We start from the raw sequence: 24,263 nt of genomic DNA, 5'->3' as shown, positions 1-24,263 counted from the left end.
ATATGAGCCCAACCAAATCAGCAGAACAAAGCAATAAAAAAAACAGGAAAAAGAGAATAAAAAAATGTACTGCAAGCTTGCCTAAAGCCCTGAAGTAACCGAATAGGATAGAAATAGCTAGACTACCTCTTTGCACATGCTCCTTTGGAATTTTTGAAAGCTTTTTATTCAGTCTATAATTTATATTGTGGTTTAATTATCGAATTTTTAGAGGATTCCTTCAGCAATTGTTACAAAAAAAGCCCTCTGAAAAACTCGATAATTGCTTTTTGTTATAAAACCACAGCTTACATTAAAAAGACTGAAAATCAAATTTAGTCTTGTACTTATGACATAAATATTGATAGTTCTACAAACTTTATCTTTGCAAAAAAAAAAAAAAAATCAAATAATCCATATGCATCTCTACCTTCTGAGTTTGATAGGGATATGAGGACAATCTACAAATATCATTACTACTGTAAGATCGGTAGACCTACGAGGCTATTACAAGGTATCATAAAAAATGAGTCCAAAAACAAGGTTCTTTTAAAAGCTTTGGTAGTCAACCTATCTTCAAATTTCAAAACTTTGGTAAGCTCATTAAAATTGCATTGTTTCAAACGGGCAGAATTTGGTTATAGATAGACCTAAATGGAGCACAGTGAAAGGAATTGAAAGGACAACTTTGCCATTTGAATAGATACTGAAGCCATGGGAATCGACTACTAGATTTTGGTACACGTTTAGCCAAAATCCTCCAAAGCTCATTACTCAGTGGTGAAAACTTTTACAAAAAAAAAAAACCAATTTCTTTAATCTTCCATCGTTTCCTTTCAGTGACAAAGGATGCATTCCTTTACTCTTTGCAATATATTACTGAGAGACTCTCCCAAAAAAGTGTTCTATCTGCAGGCACCCCTGCGATTGCAAACCACTTGTTTTAACTCCTAACTTTGACCTTTTTGAACTTAGTAAATTTTCCTTACCACCCTGCAAGACACAAACTTCTCAAGTTAGCTTACAGCTTTAATATTATTAGAGCAAATTACCAAATATAGTCAACCAACAAAGTGTAAAGTGTTAACTCATAAGATACGACATATGAGTAGATAAAAATAATTACAAAGTGACTCTCATGCCCTCATTATACACAAATGAAGAAAATAGATTAACTATCATTAGTCATACATTTTGTTAAGTGAAGTTCATGGTAAAAACAACACTCTCAAAGGTAAAAAGCCAATAGAAGGACAAAAAGGAAAAAAGTAAACCTGTGTGGATGTAAATCTTCAATTTCTACAGTAACTATTATTATAGAAACTTGTAAAAAATGACAAACATATTTGCAGGAAGATAGTACTAGCACTTTCAAGGACTCAGTTATGATTGAAAACATTTATAGCTCAAAAAAAATTTACCCTTACATAACAAATTATATATTGGTTATATAACCTTGTAAAAGATAACAAGCATATATTTGCTGGAAGATAGTACTACTAGTCTACTACTTTCAAATGAATCAGTTATGATTGAAAACATTTATAGCTCAACAAATCTTACACTTACATTCCATCAAAATTAAACGTTACAGAACTCACCGAGAGAATTTGGCTAGAAGTCCTTAGAACTTTTATTCTTCCCCCTCTACCATCAGCCCCAACAGCAATTAAATCCCCATCACTTGATCGTTTTGCAGATGATGGTTCACTGTTCTGTCCTCGTTTGCACCATTTACCCAAGTATCGATGAGTTCCATCAGGACCAAGCAATCCACCAGAAAAGCAGATGCTCCCTGGAGCTTAAGATGGAGAAAGAAGAAAATGCCAGCATTTGAGTTTTGTTCAGTAAATCATGAATAGCATCTACTTTTAATTTTTAAAAAAAAATGTTTTCAAAACTCAAATAGCAGCATACCTGAATTTGAAAGTGTTAATGGTGACTCCTTCCTAATGTTCACCATGGGTTGTTTAATGTTGGCTTGTAAGGTTACATCTTCATCCATAGCACTAGCTGAAATGTTAGCCATGTCAATGTCAATATCAACTCTGGGAGACTCAGCCAAAGTACATTTTCCTTGCAATGATGTTTCAGCCTTTATGCCAGACACAGGCTCTAGCTTCACAAGAGAAGGCTTGCTAAAAGCAATATCATCCCAGTCTTGATCTTTGTAGTTGTGTTTTGAACATCCTTGCAAAGCATTAGTGCCTTCTGAATCATTGTCATCAATTGAGATATACTCTCTTTTTATATCAAGAGAAAAGGTACTTCTACTTCCATTACTAATATTCACAGTCTTATTTTTAGTAACATTGGAGTTCTCTATCTTGAAAGATTGAAAAGATTTACTGTTGTTGTTTGCAGTCAGGTCTATTCCAGATTTGGGTATTGAAATTTGTTTGCTTTGTTCTTTTGATGAAAATTTGCACGCTGTCAATACCTCAGAATCAGATTTGATGTTTTCTTCGAGATTCTTTGAACTCTTTGTTATTTTTGAAAGTTTCAGAGACCTCAGATATTTGTTCTCTTTTGATTCAGCTAATGTCTCCAGTTCTTGTACCCTCTCCTAAAAATGCCCAGAAAACTCAAACAGTTAATATCCATATAAATTGCTGCTGACGAGATTAGAAACTAGCAAGCTTATCACCTACTTACCTTCAGTTTTGTGATCTTCTCTTTAGCCTTCTCAAGCTTTTTGCTATAACGAGCCTCACCTCTTCCAAGAATATTGCACTTGGCCATCAATTCTTTGTAACTCCTATCAGAATATGTGCAATTACAATTTACATTCTAGGCAAAGCATAATAGTTTTAGTCAACCAGGCACAATTTTAAGGGCTAAACATGAATTTTGTGCCTACAGTACACAGAATAGTGTCTCAAGCTTAAGCTCAAAAATAAAAATATTTGTTTGTTTCAAATTTCAGAAAGTCCAACACTGAACAACTTTTTCAACATAGCTTATTTGCAAAAAAAAAAAAAAAAAGATTTGGGGGATAAACCTATTCCGCATGACCAGAGATCTTTTCAATGTATCTATTGTGTCTTTACTGTTGGCCCCATTACCCAAAGTGGCAAGCTTCAAAACCTCCTCTTCATCAATGTCCAGATCAGATACTCTACGGTGCAGGCCATAAACCAACTTAGCAAGTAAAAAAAAAAAATTATATCATAAACAAAATATGGTTACTCAATCAAAATGAAGCTCCACTCACAATTTTAATGCTGCAAGTTCTTTAGCCAAAGCCATATTCCTTTCTTTTAATCTAAAACACTCCAAAGTTGACTTCTCAAGCTCCTAATTCAATATAAATCTTTACAAGTTAATTCAGGCTGTAAATATTCAACTTGTCACAAATAAAACAGAAGGCTACAGAGTAATTCACCTCTGATTTCATTTGAAGCTGGAATTGTATAGATGCTTTTTGATTTAAAGCCTCATTCTTTAAAGCTGTCTCTATCTTTGCCTGCTCCTTGCAAGTACAAAGCTGAAGACAGACCCATTTAAGAGCCATAAGAAATCAATAGCATTTATAGGAAAAAATAGCAGTAAATTTGAAAGACAAATTTTATGCTTGACTGCTACTATTTTTGAAACAAGGGAGAGAACTGAGAACTTTTAAGAAGATATATAACACCAAGTAATAGTAATTGATTGGTGGCCCACACAAGGATTTAGTGTTTGAAGCAACTTTAGTAATAATTGATCTGATTGCAAAGTTGCGTATTGCAGTAAAACTAAAATATAATACATGGAGCAACATTTGAATCCCTTCACTCTATTAAACCACTCATTTCTTTGTCATTCCAAATGCCTCATCACTATTAGCATTTCTTTAATTCGTTTAATTACAGATTAAAATAACAGGTCACACGATAAGAATGAATCTTGATTTTCTTTCTACTAACCACCTGTGTCGATATTCATTGAGCTATAGTAAAAATCACTTATGTATTCCCTGCAAAAGAAAACTTCAATCTTCTTGTGACTTACTTTTAACCCATTACTCAATACACAAATCCCTAACACTCTTTCCATCCAGTAATCATCAGCAACAAATCAGTGATCAGTTTAACATTCCAATAACAATTCTAAACAGCAAGTGCCACACACTCACTCACACCTCAACCTATTAAGCTAAACACAACCAACAACAACAGCAACAAAAGCCTTACCCTACTATTAACTAAGTGATGTCAGGTAAATGGATCGCATGGTATCATTGAATTCAATCGAGGATCAAATTCTTAAGAGTATTATTCAAGATCTATCTTACCAATTTCCTCCAATTGGTCTTCCTATTTCTTATCCCCTTTTGAACATCAAGTGTCACACACTTAGTCACATCTCAACCAAAAACATCTCTTTTACCCCCCACAAATTAAGCTAAACACAACCAACGACAGTAGCAGCAAAAGCCTTATGTCACAAAGTAAGGTCAGGTACATGAATTGCACAACATCATTGAATTCAATTAAAGACCAAATTTTTACCTCCAACCTCTTCACTTCCCTGCGCAGAACCCTTCTAAACGCAGCCATAAACAAAATAAAATAAAATAAAAATACCTCCTCATTGAGTCCTTCTAATTCCTTTGTTTGCCCTTCAACCTGAGAATTAAGCCCCGAAACTTTCACCTCCAATCTCTTCACTTCCCTACGCAGAACCCCAGCATCTTCCTCAAGTTCAAAGCACTTCGAAGGCTTCACACTATTGTTCGCATCTCCCACTGACTGAAAATAGAGCCTGCACGCGTCACTGGCCCTGCAACCCTGTTTGCAAATGGGGCAAGTGTGCTTCTTCCCTTTCGAAGAGTACTCGAACCACTGCTGTAGACTGCACACAACAACACCACCAAACAAACACACCCACATCAAAACGGAGGCAAAGAACGAAACTTTAACCGTGTCTGCATTGATTGACAAAGGAAAACGCAATAGGGTAGAAGGGATTTACCAAAGCTCGTGAAAAACGTGGCCACAGATGGAGACCGATTGAAGATCCTCGTTAATGGGGTTGAGGGGTTCGTAGCAGATCGAACAAATGATGCCGGCGAAGTCACTGCCGGAGTCCACCATCGCTAGCGGCGCCGGCGGGTAGTTGAATTGAACTGAACGATGAACCGTTCTCTCTCTATGAGAGTGTTGTTTTGTAGCCACACTTTTTTTTTGTCTCGAGAAAAAAAATAGTGGAAAAAGTGAGGGAGAATTTGAAATGTGGCGCAGGGTTAATATTTCTGAGGGCGGGAAAGAGAAAAGGAACAAGGAGAGCGTGCGGGTCACGTGACTGTGAAATCTGAATTGTGAATCTCGCTGCTGGGTTCAGAGATATAAAATAATAATAATAATAAAGAATTCAAAAAAAAATGTAGAGAGTGTTTGTTTGAGAATTACTAATTGACATCGAATTGGGATTCGCAAAAGGAAAAATTAGTGAGTGATCACCATTTTTGGTTTCAAATGAAGGATCGGAGGAAGAAGGAAGACGAGGTTGGGACTCGCGGCGTAGGGACAGGATTTGGTTTACCCCTTTTCCCTTTTCCTTTGTACTTCCCTCCCGTTCATTATTTTTGTTTATAGAAAAAAGGCTTAATTAATTTATCTTGTGCCACTGTTTTTTTTTCTTTCAATTTTGTCTCCCTGTTAATAAATAGTTAAGTTTAGTTCCTTAATTATTTTTAAAATGATGCAACAAATGGTTTTTTTTTCATCTTAAACTTTAATGGTGTCAAGTTAATTTGGACGTAAAATATTAAATTGCATCATTTTTTAAGAATTAATGAAATTAAATTGAACTATAAAATATATATAATAATGGGGTCAAATAAGTAATTGAACCAATGAAAAAATATTTATAAAAAAGTTAACACTATGAAAAATGATAAAAAGAAGTGTACGTATATTATTAATCAATGAAAAAGTATGGTAAGTATGATTTTTGTTATTAGTATTACAAAAAGGTAAATATTGACTAATGTTCTACTTTCTAAAATAATTGATATATATATATATATATATATATATATTTCTAATATTTTAAATTACAACCTTTGTGTCCATATTTAAACTATGATTATCTCATTGTATCTTAAATTATATCTTACTCTTCTTATTCGAATAATTCTATGTCAATTTCATACTCATTGTCCTAAATTTCTAATCCAATCCTTCTTTTAATTTTTTTTATACACCTTATGGCAAGCAACAAAGTTCCCCACCCTTCACCTAATTGATTCCTAATTTCTTTTAATGAAACTTTTTCTTCTGTAAGCCTTATATCTCCCCCAACATAAACAGCGTGCCACAACTACCACCTTTCACTTCCATCTCTTTAATATTTACTAATGATTGAAAGTAACTAAGTTAACATTGAGTAACAAAGCTTTTTCTTGGAGTATTTAACATACTTGTAGGTATACCTGACATTCAAACTCAAGACCATGATTAACAGTGGAACAATATCATATGTGCTCGATGGTAAATTTTATTTACACTTAAAATCAAACTCAAAACACAATTTAAAAAAAATATAAAATAATAATAACAATAAATCATAAATAAATTATCCAAAATTTTATTATATATATTTATTAGTTTTTATTAATTATAAATCTACTATGTAAATCATGTCACATTCCTACAACAAGTTAAAAGTTTTTCCATGTAAGATAATTTTATTTTTATATTATTTTCTTCATTAATTTAAAATATTTCTCCATCTTAAATATATAACATTAAAATTCATTTACATTTATTTAAATTTAAGAATTAGCTTACAAATTTATTGATAACTGTTGTAAAATAGTGAATATCATTATTGTCTTAAACGGATTTGATGGAGTCACAACCACTGAGAGTAAGACAATTGTAGATAGTATTCATAGGTGTCTTACGATATTGTTTCATATAGATATCAACGCATATTAGATACAAAATGAAAGTAAAAACATAAGGTAAGCAAGATGCTGCACATTTGCTGCCACATGAGACTTTGATTTTTCTAGACACACTAGATGACTCATTTTACTGAAATGGAGGATTAAAATCAGCTTGTGCAAAACCCAACACAATCATGATCAAAATCACTAGTCTACTAGTTCTCATCTCATTTTTTGTCATAATTTTTATCTAAGTCTTTACAATGTATCTCAAAATTTTGTATGGGTTCTCAATTCATGTTGTGATGTTTCAAGGAAATTAATTAACATCAACTTATAGGCAAAAAACAATGCTTGTAAAATAGCTTCAATTCCTCAACAACATACTGCATTGACCTCCTCCAAAATTTTGTGCCTTGTCAAGTTCACTTGTTTTCTTTTAGCAGTAAAACATATACCATATATTTAAAATCAATAGTTTAAATGTGTATTGTTAGTCAAATTATGTTTTTTTCTTCTATTTTTACAAATTGGCAAAAAAGTTAATATAAATAAATATATAAAACACAGAGAAAAAATAAACCATATATTTAATTCGTCAAGGATTTGAATTACATTAATTTAGAATTTCAATAATTTAGGAATCAATCAAACTAACTAATGTAGCCATCAAAAGGAATATGGAAGAATATAATTTAACACCATAAAGAAATTTGGTTCTCATTAACTCTACCGCTGAATAGTTTTACTAAAGATTGAAAGTAAATAAATTGACAATGAGTAATTTCTCTCAGTATTTTACAAATATAAATGTAACACTCAAACTCAAAATCATTGATTAATGGTGGAACAATATCATGTGTGCTCAATGGTAACTTATAATTATAACAATCTAAATAAATTTTATTTACACTTAAAATCAAACTCAAAATGCAAATCTTATAAAAAAAAAATAAACAAAAAAAAATAAAACAAAAAAATAATTCCAAATTTTATGATATATTTACTAGTTTCTATTAATTATAAATCTACTATGTAAATCATATCACATTCCTACAACAAGTTAGAAGCTTTTCCATGTAAGATAATCTTACCTTTTTATTAGTTTTTTCATTAATTTAAAATATCTCACCATGTGAAATATATAAGATTAAAATTTATTTACATTTATTTAAATTTAAGAATTATCTTATAAATTTTTTATAGGAATATTAATGAACTTGTTCATAATTTGTTTTTTTTAATATATAATATTTTTTAATGTGGAGTATCGTGGAACATTATTAAAACATAATCAGTCATCAAATATTATATTTTTTTTTCAATCGGTGAAAATCATCAAATTGTCAACTATGTTAATTTCTTAATGATGGAATAATATCATCTGTGTTCGATGGTAACTTATAATCATAAGATTCTAAATAAATTTTATTTATACTTACAAACTCAAAATACAAAGCTTATAAAAATTAAATAATAATAATAATAATAAATAAATAATCCACTAAGACAACAACTATCATCACTAGATCTGTCTTAAACGGATACAAGATGCAAGTTGGTTGATAGTGGAGCAAGAGTAGAGATGAAGAAGATAATTTAAGAAAGTTGTATGACGAAGATTGAATCAGAGCTTAACGACTAGCTGCAAGAACACAGACAAATCATACATAATAAGTCTTTAAAAAAAAAACTAGCCTAAAGATACATAAATATCCAAATAGAAATTTCTTGAAATTTCCTTTGGTTGGAAACAGATTCAACGCTCCTAATTCAACCATTGAAGTCACCTTATATGATCCTCATGTTTAGACAAAATTGTTGGTTAAATTGCATTCATTATACTTCTTTTTTGAATTTTAGGATTTCTCACATAGACCAAAGGTAATGCTTGTACAAATTAAAATAACAAATATCACACTGAAGGAAAGTTGAATAGTGTGTTATACAAAATGTGATTTTTTTTTCGAAATAAATGATATTTACACTAGAGAGTTTGAATAAGATGTTGAAAATAGATTTTTTTTATGTGTCAAATAGTTTTAAAGAGATATAGTTTTGTGATTACTGTCCAATCTTGTATAAAGGGTTTTCACATAGGTTTTCAGCATAAGACTTGTGTGTACAAGTGCGTAAAAATATACTCAAGAGAATATAAGTCCAAATAGCCTATAAAGAACAAGGTAGAAATACTTGATTTATACTTATTCACTCAACTTGAGTTATGTTTAGTTCTTATCTACAACCTATAAAGAGTTTAACTAATCAAATTGATTATAAATAAGTATTATGACAAATCACTTTTGGCCATAACAAGTAATTTTTAAGCCACCCCTGATACACCTTTAATCTCCTCCACGAGATTAAGAGCACTCAAGTATTTTTTGTTCATTAAGCCACTCCTAACTCTCCAAATAATTATTTGAATGAATACAATATTCAGATATTTCAAAGAGGAGATATTCACTTATGTTCAAATACAAATAGATAACTTTGGTGAACAAATAATAAATTTTCTAGTTCTTGCCTTTTGGTTGTCCAATACTTTTGATAGTGTTTCAACACTTCAAATATAATCGTCACTTCTTGGTTTTGTTTATCCTTGAGACAACTTTTATACGCTTTGGTGAAAGTTTATCCTTGAGACAACTTTTATACACTTTGGTGAAAGTATCCGTTACAAGATTAGAGCCTTTCTTTGATAAGATTCTTGTCTCACAACTATCTTCCTTGCAATGTGAAAGTGTGGAGAAGAAAGAAAGGGGACAAAAGGTATGATGGTTTCCCCCCTCTAGCACGTTATTTGCTTCCACTACTTGTACTATTGGGACTCTTGCAGTTTTGTTCTTCTTTTCTATATATAAGAGCACACAAGAAATTCAAAATATAAGAGAAATTTCACAACATACATCAAGAGAGAAAATTCAAATAATAAAAAGTTCTAAGAGTATTGTGTTTACAATATACTTATAAATTTTGATCAAACAAAATGTGAAATTTTGGATAAAAGTGACGCACAAGATAATTGCATGTCAAAAGACTAATTGTGCAATTTCCAACAAAATGACTCTCACATCCAACTAAATATACATTAAATTTTATGTATTTCAACACAATAGGACAAAGATAAATAACAAAGTCCTTTAATATACTAAATAAAATTAGAATTCTCATTAGAGCTCACTCGTATTGAAATACTCTAATGAAAGTGCGATCATAGTTCTATACTATAATACTCAATGTGAATCAAAATTTATTATTTTTCTCAAAAAGTAAGTAAACAATAGTAAATTTTGATTCACATCAAGTACTAGAAAAGTAGAGTAGTGTAAGATTAATGAGAAGAGTAGTTAGAATCATGAATATGAAACCCAACATGCAATTTATTAATTAAAAAAAATTAAAAATTAAAAGAGCTGTCATTAAATAAGAAATGGACCCATAAAAAATTGTGATATTTAAGAATGTATTTAAGACTAATAACTTCCCATCAATAGTATAAAGTATATATATATTCCTAGCTTCCATGTTACCTAATACGTCCTGAGTCAACTATGATGCATGAAGCGCCCCCCACCACCACCACACACACACACAAGGTTACCTCTCACCTAACGTAACGCGGGAACTCGTGAGAGCATGAACTCAACCAGAGCCATGTTTGGTGCGTGTAACTGCATATAATGATTACCATAAAATATTGAAAGGGTCACACAACTTTCATCAGGAACCATATGATACAATAGAAATTGGTGGTGTCACACACACTCTAGTCACAGATGCCTATAAAAAACAATTGTCTGCTTAGGAACTTATCATAGTCCCATCTGCTTCTCATTTAAGCTATTGTTACTTCTTAGGGACAAATTAATGAAATTACTGTAGAATATTCTTTTCACTGATTTTTATTTAAAAAATAAAGCAAAAGTAAGTTAATTCAATATATACATTATGAGGATATGATTCAGAGGAAGACTCATGTGCGCGCATCTGCCTCTGTCTTCACAAGGGTCTCATTGAGTGACGACGTGTTCTCTTGCCAAAAAATTTAGGTCCAAACTGATTAAACAAATATAAATTCAATTGGGTTTTGAAAAAAAGTGTTTAAATGGGATTTAAATTTTGTGTAAATTGAAAATCCTAGAAGTTTTAATTACTTCATCTGAATTTCCTCATTTATAGAGTTTATTGTATCTTAAAAAAAAAAAACAAACAAATCACATAGTATTATTTGGGTGCATGGATGCACGGTTCACAATAAACACTTGAAAGTTGCAACAGATCGAGTTGGAACGATCACTAGGATGGTAGTTAGTGAAAAAACAAGGGTTCTGACTTCTGAACAACTCTTAATAGTTAATATTTCCCTTAACACTTCAATAGGAGTGATCTTCAAAAGTCAATAACCACATTTTTTGTAAATACCTTGTTCAAGCTAAGGTGTTTCTTTTGTTTCGTTGTCCTACAAGTACGTGTTTAATATGAACCTCTATCTTTGTCTGGATCCCTGTTTGGAATATTGGATATGCATGGTTCATATCCAACAAATGATTCAAGGACCTGAAAAAGCCAATAATATCAAATTATACCCACCTCGTTTCAATAGTCAATGGGACCTGGTCCAAATGAATGACTAACAATTCCTCAAGCAACGCAAAGAAACAACACTAATATTAATTTCCTTTAGCCACTCGAGAAAAATGAATTACTAACAATTCCTCAAGCAACACGAAGAAACATCACTAATATCTTCTTTAGCCATTCAAGGAAAATGAATGTGGCTAACTGTTCCTCAAGCAACGCGAAGAAATGTGTCATTAGAAAATCTTGAACAGAGGTTGTCCAATAGAATTAGTGCACGCTGAACAAGAGTTCCTCAAGCATGTAAGTAATATCAGTAACATAAACTGGATAAAATTAGCATTATCTTATAAGTATGGAGTGATTTGATTGGATCAGCAAGTTTGTAAAGAAAAATAAAATAATGTGATGCACAGATTGAGTAAAGAGTATTTTAGCATGATTTATCATGCGATGTGTATATATATAGTAGTTAAAAGCTAGACTTTTTCATCGTACAAAACTTCATACCATTTATAGAGTCATGTCAATTTATTTTATACGTACATTAAAATTTCTTACTTCAATTTATATATAAAATTATATATTTTATTGATATAAATTTTAAGATAATTATAATAAAAATCAATAAATTTATCATAATTTCTGATTAAACAATACTATAAACAATTTTTCTCTATTTTTTTAACAAAGGACTTTGATAAATTAATCTTAACTGTACTTAATGATTAAAAACGGAAATTTACTAAGCAACGAGGTATATATGTAAAAAGCCAAATCAATTTAAAAGGTTTTTTTTTTATCTATTGATGTAGAAATTTAATATTGGGTATTTTTTTTGAAAGCATATTGGATAATTATTATTTAAGTAAAATATGTTTTTCTCCCTCAAAATATTTTAAAATATTAGTTTCAGCCTCTTTAAAAATTTAATACATTTTTGTCTATATATTTACTAAAAGTGATATGATTCTTGTTCTCATAGAAGCCAAAAACACATATTTCTAAGTCAATGTAAGGATTAAAAATCATAGATATTAAAAATAATATTCTGAAATATTTTATGAAATTAAAAACATTTTTTTTTATAACGGGTTAAAAAAATATTGTATCTTTACTATTTTAATTCTTAAAAAAACTGTATATTAAAAACATAGAGGAGTACAATATAAATGTAACGATGAATGATAAATGGATTCGATGGAGTTGTCAGTAGGAATGAAAATAAATCAGATAATCTGTTAAGATCTACGGCCTAACCCGCTTAGACTTTTTTTTTTTTTTAAACTAAAAAGTCAGACTTTAGGATTTATAAAAATTCATTAAACTTGATAGACTAATCTATTTATATAATTATATATAATGTTATAAATATATAATTATTAATATTAACATTAATAATAAACTTCATATGCCTGTTATGTCTATTTAGACCTATGAGTTTATTATTTTGTATACAAGTCTTCTATAAAAATATCATATAAATAGATTTTAAATTTTAAATAAGTCATGCGAAAATCTAAAAAATAACTATAAGAAGATAAATAAGTTAAACTCATATTTGATAATTATGATGCAGGTTAGGTTTAGACCCAGTAAACCTGTGTTTGAGCCTTGTGATAAAGTTCTTACGTGCTACAAAATTGTCTTGTGTCTATCCCTGGCCTGTGCTGGCAACAACATTAGTATAATTAAATTATTTGTCGGTTTGAATAAATTGAAGAGTCACAGCCCCAATGAGGGAAGCGTGTGGAGTTGTGATTCTTGGTCAAAATCCAGAGCCAAAGTCTCACGTCTCACCGCTACCCTTTGACATCTTCAACTTGTCAACCCAAATAAACCATAACTGTCTCCATGTGGAAAGAATAATACTAGTGTAGATGTAGCACATAGACATGCCAAATTCCCAATATCTTATCTCCCTCTTTTTAGAAAATAAATCAATAATGGTTACGTCTTCTTTTTTGTTTGATTGTTACATTATTTTGAAAAATAATAAAAATGATATAATACATCTTCTAACAACCAACGTTTCCATCCTCTAATAACTAATAATCATAGGAAGAAAAATAATCATAGGAAGAAAACTCTTCTTTGAAGATAACTAATAATTTTTTATTATCAACAAAATTAGTAGATATTATATATATATATATAATATTAATTTTTTAATAAATAATTATTTTTTAATTCTTAGATTGATTTGACTTCTTTAAGATGAAAACGCCTACTTAAAAAAATAAAATGTTATATTTAAATTATTTAAACTATAAAAATGTGAATGATCTTTTTAAATTATCACATGATCACTCACTTTTAATTTATTATATAATTTAGATTAAATGTTATATAATAATCTTATAATCACTTTAAAAATATACAAATTATTTTAATCTTCATTATTTAAATATAGGTTGAATTTGCTTAAACTTTAAAAAATAATTTTAAAAAAGCAAATAAGTTTACTTATTAAAAAAATATTTATTTTAAGCAAAAACAAACTAAAAAAACGCATCAAAAAATAAAAAAAACTGTTTATTTTATTAAAAAAACCCTAAATAAATGGACCCATAATATAATTATTTATATTAATAGTTCTTATTTATGAAAATAAGAAAGATTTTGATTAATACATTATATATATGTATGTATTTTAAAACTAATTAAATTTTAATTAATAATTACTATGTTAATTTAAAGAGAAAGTACAGTCCCATAATTTTAAAATTGGGCAGAGATAAGCACTTATTTATTTGTGAGTAGACTTTTGCAAAACGTCCACTTTCTCACTTTCTCTCTCTATCTATATATACTTGTCTTTTCCTACTTATAGCATCTTATCATTTTTCTCTCTCTCTCTCTCTCAACAAAAAAAGTCAGCGCCTTCTTTTGCCCCTCTCTCAGCAGGGCACACGCCAGACATTTTCAGACTTTGTCTCTCCGGTTATGGAAGCCGATTGGGATCTCCACGCCGTCGTCAGAGGCTGCACCACCACCACTTCCTCCGCCGCCACAACCACCACTAACTCCTCCTCTGTTTCTTCCTCTGGCTTTGGTGCTTGTAACCCACCTTCAACTTCAAGCTGTTTTTTCTCTGTTTACAACCCTGCTGAACAAGGAGGCCATGTTTTGTCTCTTTCAGAGAACCCCTTTGAAGCAAGGAGTTCCAATTCCATTGAAGGGCTTCACGAGCTTTGCAAGCCTTTCTTCCTCAAACCACAGCCTCAGACTCTTCAAACCTCTTCTCCACTCTCTTCCTTTTCTTATTCTTCCACACCCAAATCACCTCACAAACAGCAAGAACAAAAGCAGTCTCAGCCTCAGTTTCACCATGCCGGTTCTGCCACCACGCCACGATCCAAAAGAAGGTATAAATCTACCCTTTTGTTTCTTTTCACATTTTACAATAGCAAGGAATTGGAATCAGATTCCCCACCCCAAAGAGATCTTGAATTTAATTAGGCTCTTATAAAAACCATGCCTTTGGTTCATGACTTGAGTGTGTGAAATACTGAAATGCATGTTTTTTTTTTTTTTTGTCAATCACAGGAAGAATCAGCTTAAGAAGGTTTGTCAAGTGGCAGCTGAAAATCTCTCATCAGACATATGGGCTTGGAGGAAATATGGCCAGAAACCCATCAAAGGCTCACCATATCCAAGGTTTCCCTTTCAAGATTTTTCATTTTTCTTTTCCTTTTTTTTCTACAATAAAAGTTCAGTGGAGGAGATGATGTCCTAATCTAAAATAAAAAAATAGGTTTTCAAAAATACATAACACTTAAACATAAATTTATATTTACTTTATCTCAAAAAGAGATTAGTAGAGACTTTTTTGTACCTACAACCTGTTAAAATACATGACTTTGATTTGCTTTACTCCGCCAACACTTTGTTGTTAGATTTTTGGCTTTCTTTTCAAAGCAAAACTAAATGAGGGTGTAAAATTATGAACATAAAAAAAATGAGACTAAACCAAGCTTTGTTTGTTATGTGATTCACAGGGGATACTACAGATGTAGCAGCTCAAAAGGGTGTTTAGCTAGGAAACAAGTGGAGAGGAACAGATCCGACCCAGCAATGTTCATAGTCACATACACTGGTGAACACAACCACCCTGCTCCTACTCATAAAAACTCTCTTGCCGGCTCCACGCGCCACAAACCTCAAACTGCCACTGCCGAAGACGCCGCCACCATAAAACCGGCTTCTCCTTCCACCTCAGGGATGGAAGAAGAGGTGGCACAGCACAGTGCAAAGTCAGAGAGCACAGAAGAAGAAGACATGGAAGATCTCATGAAAAATGATGAGGAATTACCAAACGAATTTGGCTTAACAGAAACGGTGGTATCAGATGATTTCTTTGAAGGATTAGAGGAACTGACAGGGTCTGCCACTGACCCGTTTACAGCCATTAGTAGCAACATTGATCGGTGGCCACTGGCCAATAATTCTGCCACTGCCGCTGGTGGTAGCTGAGTCATGCTTTTCATTGCAGAAAATAGGAACTTTTTTTTTCCTTTGGAGGGTAGAGGAACTGGTTGGTGCATTTTGGAGGAATCTTAACTAACAATGTTTTTGTGAAGGGTAAGAAAAGTTCTTCCCAAAGTGTATAGTGAAAAGTGTAGATTAGCCACATTTATGAAATTTGTCAAAGTTAGTGACTGTTAGCAATACCTCTGTTAATGTGAAATCAATTCGTTTCAACTTTCAACAGCTTTTTTTTTTTTGGTATCCATGTAATTTGATTAAGTTGGTTTGATTTTATAATTGGTTGTGATAACTTTGCTAGCACTTTTGCATTGACTTTTTCTGCAAATGATGAGTATTGTGTGACTATGATATAAAGGTCCATAATTGTTGGGTAGTTATTCCTACTGAGTATGCTCAACCACAAAACCTCTAATCCCATTTGGGTTCGAGGGCAAGCACTAAGGAATGGGTGTTCAAGGAGAAACATAAAAAATTAGAAATATACTAACGCGGTTTTTAATATATTATCAGCTCATGTATATAATAAAAGTATTATTAGATTTATTGAATGAAGAAATGAGATTAGATAAATACAGACTACAACTGATAAAAAATTGCTTTTTTTTATATCGTAAAATTTAGTTTTTAAAAGTTGTTTTGTAAAATAATTTACAAAAACTAAAAAAAACAAAGCCATTATAAATCACACCCGAAGGCTAGGGGTGATCATTCGTTGGATTTGGTCGGTTATTCAATCACTTGTTTGTGTTCACTCCACTCCTTATATGGATATTTATTAAAGGTTAAATTGTTTTACAAGTCTTTTATAGTTGCAAGTGAAATTTCGAATAAGTTCAAATAGTTTAAATTTCACCAGTGTCATTATAGATTATACTTCTAAAAATTTTAAACAAGTCCCCACACTTTTAACTTGGTTTTTAATTAGATCTTTATTAATTCCAAAATTTTATAACTGCGTGCCTGAACAGTAATAAAATTGACCTGTAAATGGTTCAATTAAAAGAGTCTATAAACCACTAAGGTCCTCGTAAAAAAAAAATAAAAAATTAAGGACATGCTAGTATTGAAAATTTTAGAAAGTATAAAGAACCCATATAAAACTTTTTAACAGAACTTATTTAACAACCTGATACAACTATAGGCACTCCAAATTAATTTAACATTGGCAAAAAAAACATATGTACCCTTCAAGCTTTATTTCAGCTTTCGTGTTTTAAAAATGGGTTCAAAAGGAATACCAATCTATATGGTTTAGCTCAAGTATACCATAAACAAAGTTAAGTTTGAGATGATGCTGGATAAGAAGAATCTTGATAGCCTTCGACAAAATGTTTCAATTTTTCTATTTCACCAACTGCAGAAAGCCATTCAGTAAGAACCTCCATGGTTATATAGTCAGGTCTGCAAGCTTCTTCAACCATTCTGTCCATCAATTCAAATGCTTTGTGCAACATTTTCTTATCACGAACTCCTTTGAGAATAGCATTATATGTGGTTGTATTAGGCCTAACCCTCTTTACCTTCATGTCCTCCATCAAAGAAATCGCCCTGTCTACATCGTTATTCCTGCACAGAGCATCTATTAAAATGTTGTATATGACAGTGTTGGGAGGGACTTTGGATGTAGAACACATTTCCCCAAAAATCTTCATACCCTCATCAACATTCTTCTTAGAACAATATGCATGTATAATTGCCCCATATGTGACAACAGAGGGCCTAAGACCCTCTTTAATCATCTTTTCCATTACCTTACTGGCAGTTGCAAAATCTCCAGTTTTGCCAAGATAGGAAATCAAAGTGTTATAGGTGATAGTATCAGGTTTAACTCCAGTTTCTTCCATTTCGGTAAGCAGTTCATAAACTCTTTCCAACTTCTTCTTCTTACAGAATCCACTGATGAGAACATTATAGCAAGATCTATCAAGACTGAACCCAGCCAGTTTCAACTTTGACACAACAACGCTGGCATCATTCATCCTTCCAGCAATGCATAAACCCGATATCAAACTATAGTAAACAACAGCATCTGGAGAGCACCCAGAACTCAACATCTCTTCAAAACATTGCATGGCTCTATTAATATTGTTCACACCACAGAAGGCAGATATCAACGCAGTATAAGTAGCAGCATTCCCTTTCAGGCCCTTCCCTTTCATCTCGTTGAAAAACTCAACTGCTCTATGGACCCTCCCATGTTTGCACAAACCATCAACCAATGTATTGAGGGTGATCACATTTGGCTGCACTCCTTCCTCATTCATCTGACGAAACAGCTCATGTGCTCTATCAAAATTTCCAGCTTTAAAGAACCCATCAATCAAGCAATTATATGTCACCGTGTTCGGCCTATTTATATTCCCCATTTTCATCTCTTCCAGCAAACTCAAACCATCTTCTTCCTTCCCAACCTTACAAAGTCCATCAATCAAAGTATTAAACAACACCACATCAGGCTCAACACCAACCCAATTACTTCCTCCCTTCCCTCTCAATCTATCAAACACCTGTAACGCCTCGTCAATCCTCCTAGCCTTGCACAAATGATTAACAAGAATCCCAAAGGTAACCACGCTAGGCCGTATCTTCCTCTTTTCCATCTCCGCCAACAGTTCATTCATCCTCTTAATGTCCCTCCCCCGTCCTAGCCAAGTTAACAAAGCATTGCACGACGCAGCATCAACCGCACCACCCAATCTCATCACACAATGCAAAACCTCCCACGCAACACCGTTCTTCTGATCCCCACAGAGCTTACCCACCAACTGAGTAAGCTTAAACCCATCAGGGAAAACTCCACGCTCACCTAGCTTGGCAACCAACCCCACAACCTCCCCATCAGGAAAACTTCTTCCACTCCTCACCAACTCCCCAAAAACAATTTCCCCCGTCACGGAAAACCCGGAATTCGCTTGGGGCATTTCGTCGAGCACGTGGAGTGCATCGCCGGCACGACCCGATTTCAGCAAGACCCTCAACAATCCGTGGCAAAGTTGGGGACTTTTGGAAGAAGGGTCGAGCTGGTTAAAGAGAAGAAGCGAGTCGTTGACCAGTCGCGCATTTTCAAGGCACTGCAAGAGAAGCGAAGCGGATTTGGGAGTGAGGGGGAGAGTGGGGTGGGTGGATTTTCGGAAGCGGTGGAGGCTGAGAAGGTGGGTTTGGGAATTGGGGTGTCGAGAAGCGAGCTCAAGAGAGCCCTGGAAGACGGAAGAGAGGGAATGGGGATGGTGTTGTGGGGCTTTTGCTGAGAGGTATTTGAGAAATTGGAGGGATTTGGGAATGGAAGATAGTTGGAGAGTGATTTGGAGGAAGTGGTGAGAGGAGAGGGGTGAGGGGTTGAAGAGAATGGAGTGGAGCTTGTCGTGGTCCCAATGGTCCGGTGGAAGTTGGAGAAGTTCCACTACTTGGGTCACCGCCGATGCGGCGTCGTTTTGGGAGTTGCAGTGACAGCGCCGCCTCGTGAAGTGTAGCAGGTAGGTGCGGCTGCGGAGGGGTTTGGATTGCGACAACATCCACATTGCCGGAAACGGTGATGGGTGGAGTCTTCCAATTCTAAGTTTTGAACTCTCAGGTCCCCAAACAAGAATCTCATTATTGTCACGACTGTTTGGAAATAATAATTATTTATTTTATAATTATTAAATTGAATAATTTATTATTTAAGTTAAATAATTATTATTTGATTTTACGTTAAATTGTTGATATTTTTTGCTATTTGTTTATATGATGATGATTGATGAATTAATTATTATTTAGATTTTGTTCAATTAATAACAATTTTTTTAATACATACTAACAAAAAAGTTTAAATCATAAAAATCGAATTAAAACAAATCATGAAAATATTGATTTAATTTAGTTTAAATTTGATAAATAATATAAATTAAATTAAATTATATTACATTTATTTTAATTTTTTTTATTTGGTTCAAATTAATTTTATATCAAAATCAAGTTAATCATGTCATGAACACCTCTTATTTGTAATTGTAGGAGTGTTTTTTAAAAATGGTTAAAGGTAAATTATAAATAGTAAATTTGTACATGGAATGAGATAATTACATTTATCGTTATTATGTTTAAATATATTTTTAATTTTTATTTTTTTTTAATTTTGACTCCGGTGAGTTTTCTTGTTTAAGTAAGTTTGTGATTTTTAATTTTGTTCATTATGAGATTTTTTTTTTCATATTTAGTTCCGGTAAATGTGTATTTTTTGATTTTGATTTTTGTAAGTAAAAACTTATGGGATTAAAAATGAAAAAATTCAAACTTCAGATGACAAATGAATAAAAAATGTTACAGGTACAAAAACCAATGGAACAAAACTTATAGTGATAAAAAAAACTTACGTGATCGAAATTGAAAAACACATACTTATAGAAATTAAAAACATTTTTAAACCTTACTACTATTATTAAAATGTTTGGCTTATAAAATAAGTTTGAATAAATTTATTGGTTTAAAGGAGAAAAGAATAAAAAAAATTAAGTGAATGAATTTTTCCAGTAAGTCAAAATTGATTTATACACTTGACTTTTACCCAAGGTTTTTCATTCTACTTTTTAAAATTAAAGTGAATAAATTGATTTTAATTTGAAAATTAATTTTTTTTATAAGTGATTATGAACAAATTATTTAAATAGAGCATGCGTTGTATTTTTTTTATGATTACTGAGAGAAAATGTGTGTTGTTATATTATAATTATTATTATTTTAAAATGGTATAAAAATTGTCATGTGCTGATAATATATTTTTATTTTTATTTTTTTAAGATTTATGAAATTAATTTTGTAACCGAAGTTTAATACTTTTAGATTAAATTTTTAAAAATTATGTTTATAACTTATTCCACTTCATAAATTGTATTTAAATAATAAAAAATTAATTCTTATATTGTTTGTGGGTCAAACCTTGTTGTCATGTGTAGTGTCCGTAGTCGTTCATTGAAAATCAAGAAACACTACCTTGACATTCCGTATTCAACTAGAGATCCTAACTAGACTAAGGCAAAATAAATTAATTTTTATGCTTTTTAAGGAAGTTTGATTTTATACGTACAAATTTATTAAATTGATTCTTATATTTATAAATATTATCAATTTAGTCCCTATGCATTATTACGTTCATCCCTGTATAAACATTACATTCTTAATTTACTCCTTATAAAATTAAGAATGTGTTACATATATAAAAAATGTGTTTCTTAAAAAATGGCATATAGCTCACATTGGATGTTTAATTAAGTATTTTTGCATGTAGAATTTTAAGTTAAAGATAAGGTGCATTTAATTCATTGTGAGAATAAAATTTTTACTTTAGTTTATTTAAATGTAAAGTGAAAAATTATATTTTATTAGATAAAGTCTATTTAAATGGATGCATTAAAAATTATTTTGTTTCAATTTATAAAAGAACTTATTTATTATAATTGGTGACAATCTTCACTATAAATAAATAAGAAAATTAGTGGAGAAGATACATATCAAGAGAGTGTGTGTGAAAAGAGAGATTATAGAACAAAATCACTTTGTTGAGAAAAAAATGTCTTTGTGTGAGAATGTTATCATTTCTTGGGTACTTGGATTTGTAGAATGATGCACAATTTTGGGTGGGTTACAATCTTGTAATCATTTTTGTGATAGTGAAATACTTGTAAGACGGTTTTGTGGATGTAGGAAAGAGATGTCAAATCATGTTAAATTTTTGTGTTCATTATTATTTTTTTACGGTATAATTTTTTTGTTGTGTTCTGAAGATTATTTGTGGATGTGGGTAATTTTATTTAAGGAAGCGTTGATTATCCAACAGTGATATCAGAGTTATGACTGGAAGCACACAAAGGTTTGAGATACCGTTGTTTGATAGAAAAATAAATTTTATGATTTGGTAGAGTATTATTCAAGACCTTTTGGTGTAGCAAGGTCTTGATCAGATGTTAGAAGATGAAAGACAAGCTTCTATAAATCTAACCGAGTGAACTAAGATCCAAAGAAAGACTTTGAGCATGATTCAGTTAGCCTTTACTCTCAAGATAAAACACAACATGTTAAAGGAGGCAACATTGAAGGCCTTGTGGGGGAAGCTTGAGAATATCTATGTGTTAAAGTCGCTAACCAATTGCCTTTGTTTGAAGATGAAGTTATATCAACTCAAAATGAAGATGGGAGGAAATCTCCATTACCACATCAACAAGTTCAATCAGCCAGTAAGCCAATTGCTAAATACAAATGATAAACTTTTTGATAGGAATATGCGATGTTGTTGTTGGCCTCACTACCAAGGTCCTTCAAAGCTTTGGTTCAAACGTTATTTGTGGGAATATCAACTTTGAAGTGGGATGAGGTGACCACCGCTCTTAGAGAAAAATGAGAGAATGATGAGAGCTAAAAATGTTGATGATGAACACCATGCACTAGTTGTGGTGGAGTCTGAGTGAGGGAGAAATCATTCAAGGAGACATGATGAGCCAAGAGGAAGATCAAAATCGCAATCGCATCCACAAGAAATATGAGTAACATGCTATGTTACTATTGTGGTGGGAATGGTCACGTGCAAGCGAGGTGCAAACAAATGAAGGAGGACTTGAAGAAATTAAGAGATATGAATAAAGATGGCGCCAACACCCAAGTATATAGTAAAAAATGTTGAAGATGAAGATGACATATTCTTTTTGCAACAAAGGATGAGGTTGCTAACACAAAATGGGTGATGAATTCTGCTGCCTTAAAACACATTTGTAGATATCAAGAGATGTTTGACACTTTGAAAATTGATAGAGAATTCGACAATTTCAAGTTAGCGAATGGTGGAAAAATAAAGGTTGAAGGCATGAGGATGAAGCTCCATGATAATGTTATTCAAACTTTTTTAAATGTGAGATTTGTATCTTCTGCTGCTGTCAATATCATTTCTATGGGGAATATGACATCATAAGAGTATTGTATGAGTTCAAAGTGAGGATGTAAGGTGTACAAGGAGAGACACTTAATATTGTGAGGACAAAAAAAATAAAGGAATGACATGTTCTTGATCTTTGATGACTTGAGAATGCTTAGGAGTCAAATCAGTTTTTTATTCATCACACCTCCAGTCCAATCAATTGGAAGAGAATCAATAGATTCTTTTTTGGGAGCTATTCATCCTTCCCATTGCTCTCCAAGTTACCCCTTCGAACACCCCTCCTATTTCGACACAGACTTCAGCAAAATGGAAGAAATGTCTCAAGACGTCGGCCCGAGGGAGGTATTATTGCTTTTTATTCATTTGGATGTGTTGTTTGATCAAAAGGAGCAGAAGGGAGTGGTAGAAAAAAATAAATTCCTCCAAATATTGTTAGGCCAGCAAAAGTTAAGATACATTGTATTCAAAATATTTTGGTGACTTATACGATGTATTCAATGTGCAATTGTATAATTACCGTACCGCACCCAAAACTTATAAGGAGGTGTGGAGGTTTAGGGGATAGGAATTACTGCACTCAGAAAAGGAGCATGCCTTAAGTATATTTCCATACCATATTATGTTCTTTCATACATGATAACCACCACCAAATGATTGCTTTCCATATTTATTATTATTTCCTGTTTGCTCTTTCATCAAAATGCTTATAGTGTTTTTATACATATGGTTCCATGACAGGATAAAGGAGTTTTTGACACCGGCGATTCAGCTGTATCTAGTCCTTTCTTTGCGGATCTTATATTACTATAAACAACTAAACATTTTTTGTAAATTGAATTTTTGTTTATGAATAAACTTATGTCTCCTTATTATTTCATTTTCCTGATAATGTTTATGGAGGAGTTTACTGATATGAAGAAGGAGTTGCAGAAGGAAGAAACAGACCTGCTAAGGCCCAAAAGGAAAACAACTCCACCAAAATAACATTGTAACAAATTAGTGTTGAGCTAGCTGAGAGTAGTGGATGTTTTAAAATGTTGTCTGCCATGATTCCCTTGTCTACCATGATTTCTTTATCTTTATAATTCTGTTATTGCTGAGAATTAAGGATTAGAGTATCTCAATCGTGCCTATATATATAGCTATGAAGCATTGTAATAAGCAGACAATTTATGAAAATACCATTTTCTTCTTCCTTTGTAGTTGCTGGAGGTAGCACTAGGCCTCGAATGCTAGTGTCTTTATCCCTGTTTCTGGTTTTGCTTCGTAACATTTGGTGTTTTTATTGAGAGCCCATGACCGCCTTCCATGGCTGTCATACCCATCTCCACACATCTTCGTTGCCGCACACCCCTCCTCTCTTTGTACATCCAGCTCAATCCCTTGGGATTGATTTTGAGAGTACCCGCCAATGATTGCTGAGCTTGTTTG

General features: G+C 32.2%; 3 protein-coding genes across 3 annotated transcripts; 1 reads left to right on the top strand and 2 right to left on the bottom strand.

The window, feature by feature from the left end:
• Positions 1-650: 650 nt before the first annotated feature.
• LOC100812811 (E3 ubiquitin-protein ligase trul-1) lies at positions 651-5,521 on the bottom strand. Its single transcript, XM_003548396.5, has 9 exons — positions 4,936-5,521; positions 4,548-4,815; positions 3,365-3,466; positions 3,194-3,276; positions 2,981-3,097; positions 2,635-2,737; positions 1,897-2,545; positions 1,581-1,780; positions 651-972 (listed from the first exon to the last, which is right to left on the bottom strand). Exons 1-9 carry the CDS (start codon positions 5,055-5,057, stop codon positions 856-858), a joined length of 1,761 nt encoding a protein of 586 aa, XP_003548444.1. The 5' UTR covers positions 5,058-5,521; the 3' UTR covers positions 651-855.
• An 8,739-nt stretch (positions 5,522-14,260) lies between these two features.
• On the top strand, positions 14,261-16,220 carry LOC100815829 (WRKY transcription factor 22). Its single transcript, XM_003548590.5, has 3 exons — positions 14,261-14,805; positions 14,987-15,097; positions 15,439-16,220. Exons 1-3 carry the CDS (start codon positions 14,384-14,386, stop codon positions 15,911-15,913), a joined length of 1,008 nt encoding a protein of 335 aa, XP_003548638.1. The 5' UTR covers positions 14,261-14,383; the 3' UTR covers positions 15,914-16,220.
• A 771-nt stretch (positions 16,221-16,991) lies between these two features.
• LOC100812269 (pentatricopeptide repeat-containing protein At3g61520, mitochondrial) lies at positions 16,992-19,541 on the bottom strand. Its single transcript, XM_003548395.5, has one exon. It carries the CDS (start codon positions 19,444-19,446, stop codon positions 17,206-17,208), a length of 2,241 nt encoding a protein of 746 aa, XP_003548443.1. The 5' UTR covers positions 19,447-19,541; the 3' UTR covers positions 16,992-17,205.
• Between the last annotated feature and the right edge of the window lie 4,722 nt (positions 19,542-24,263).

This window comes from Glycine max, chromosome 16, assembly GCF_000004515.6.
Source record: "Glycine max cultivar Williams 82 chromosome 16, Glycine_max_v4.0, whole genome shotgun sequence".
NCBI classification, from domain to species: Eukaryota; Viridiplantae; Streptophyta; class Magnoliopsida; order Fabales; family Fabaceae; genus Glycine; species Glycine max.
This window is presented reverse-complemented; position numbering and strand designations above follow the sequence as displayed.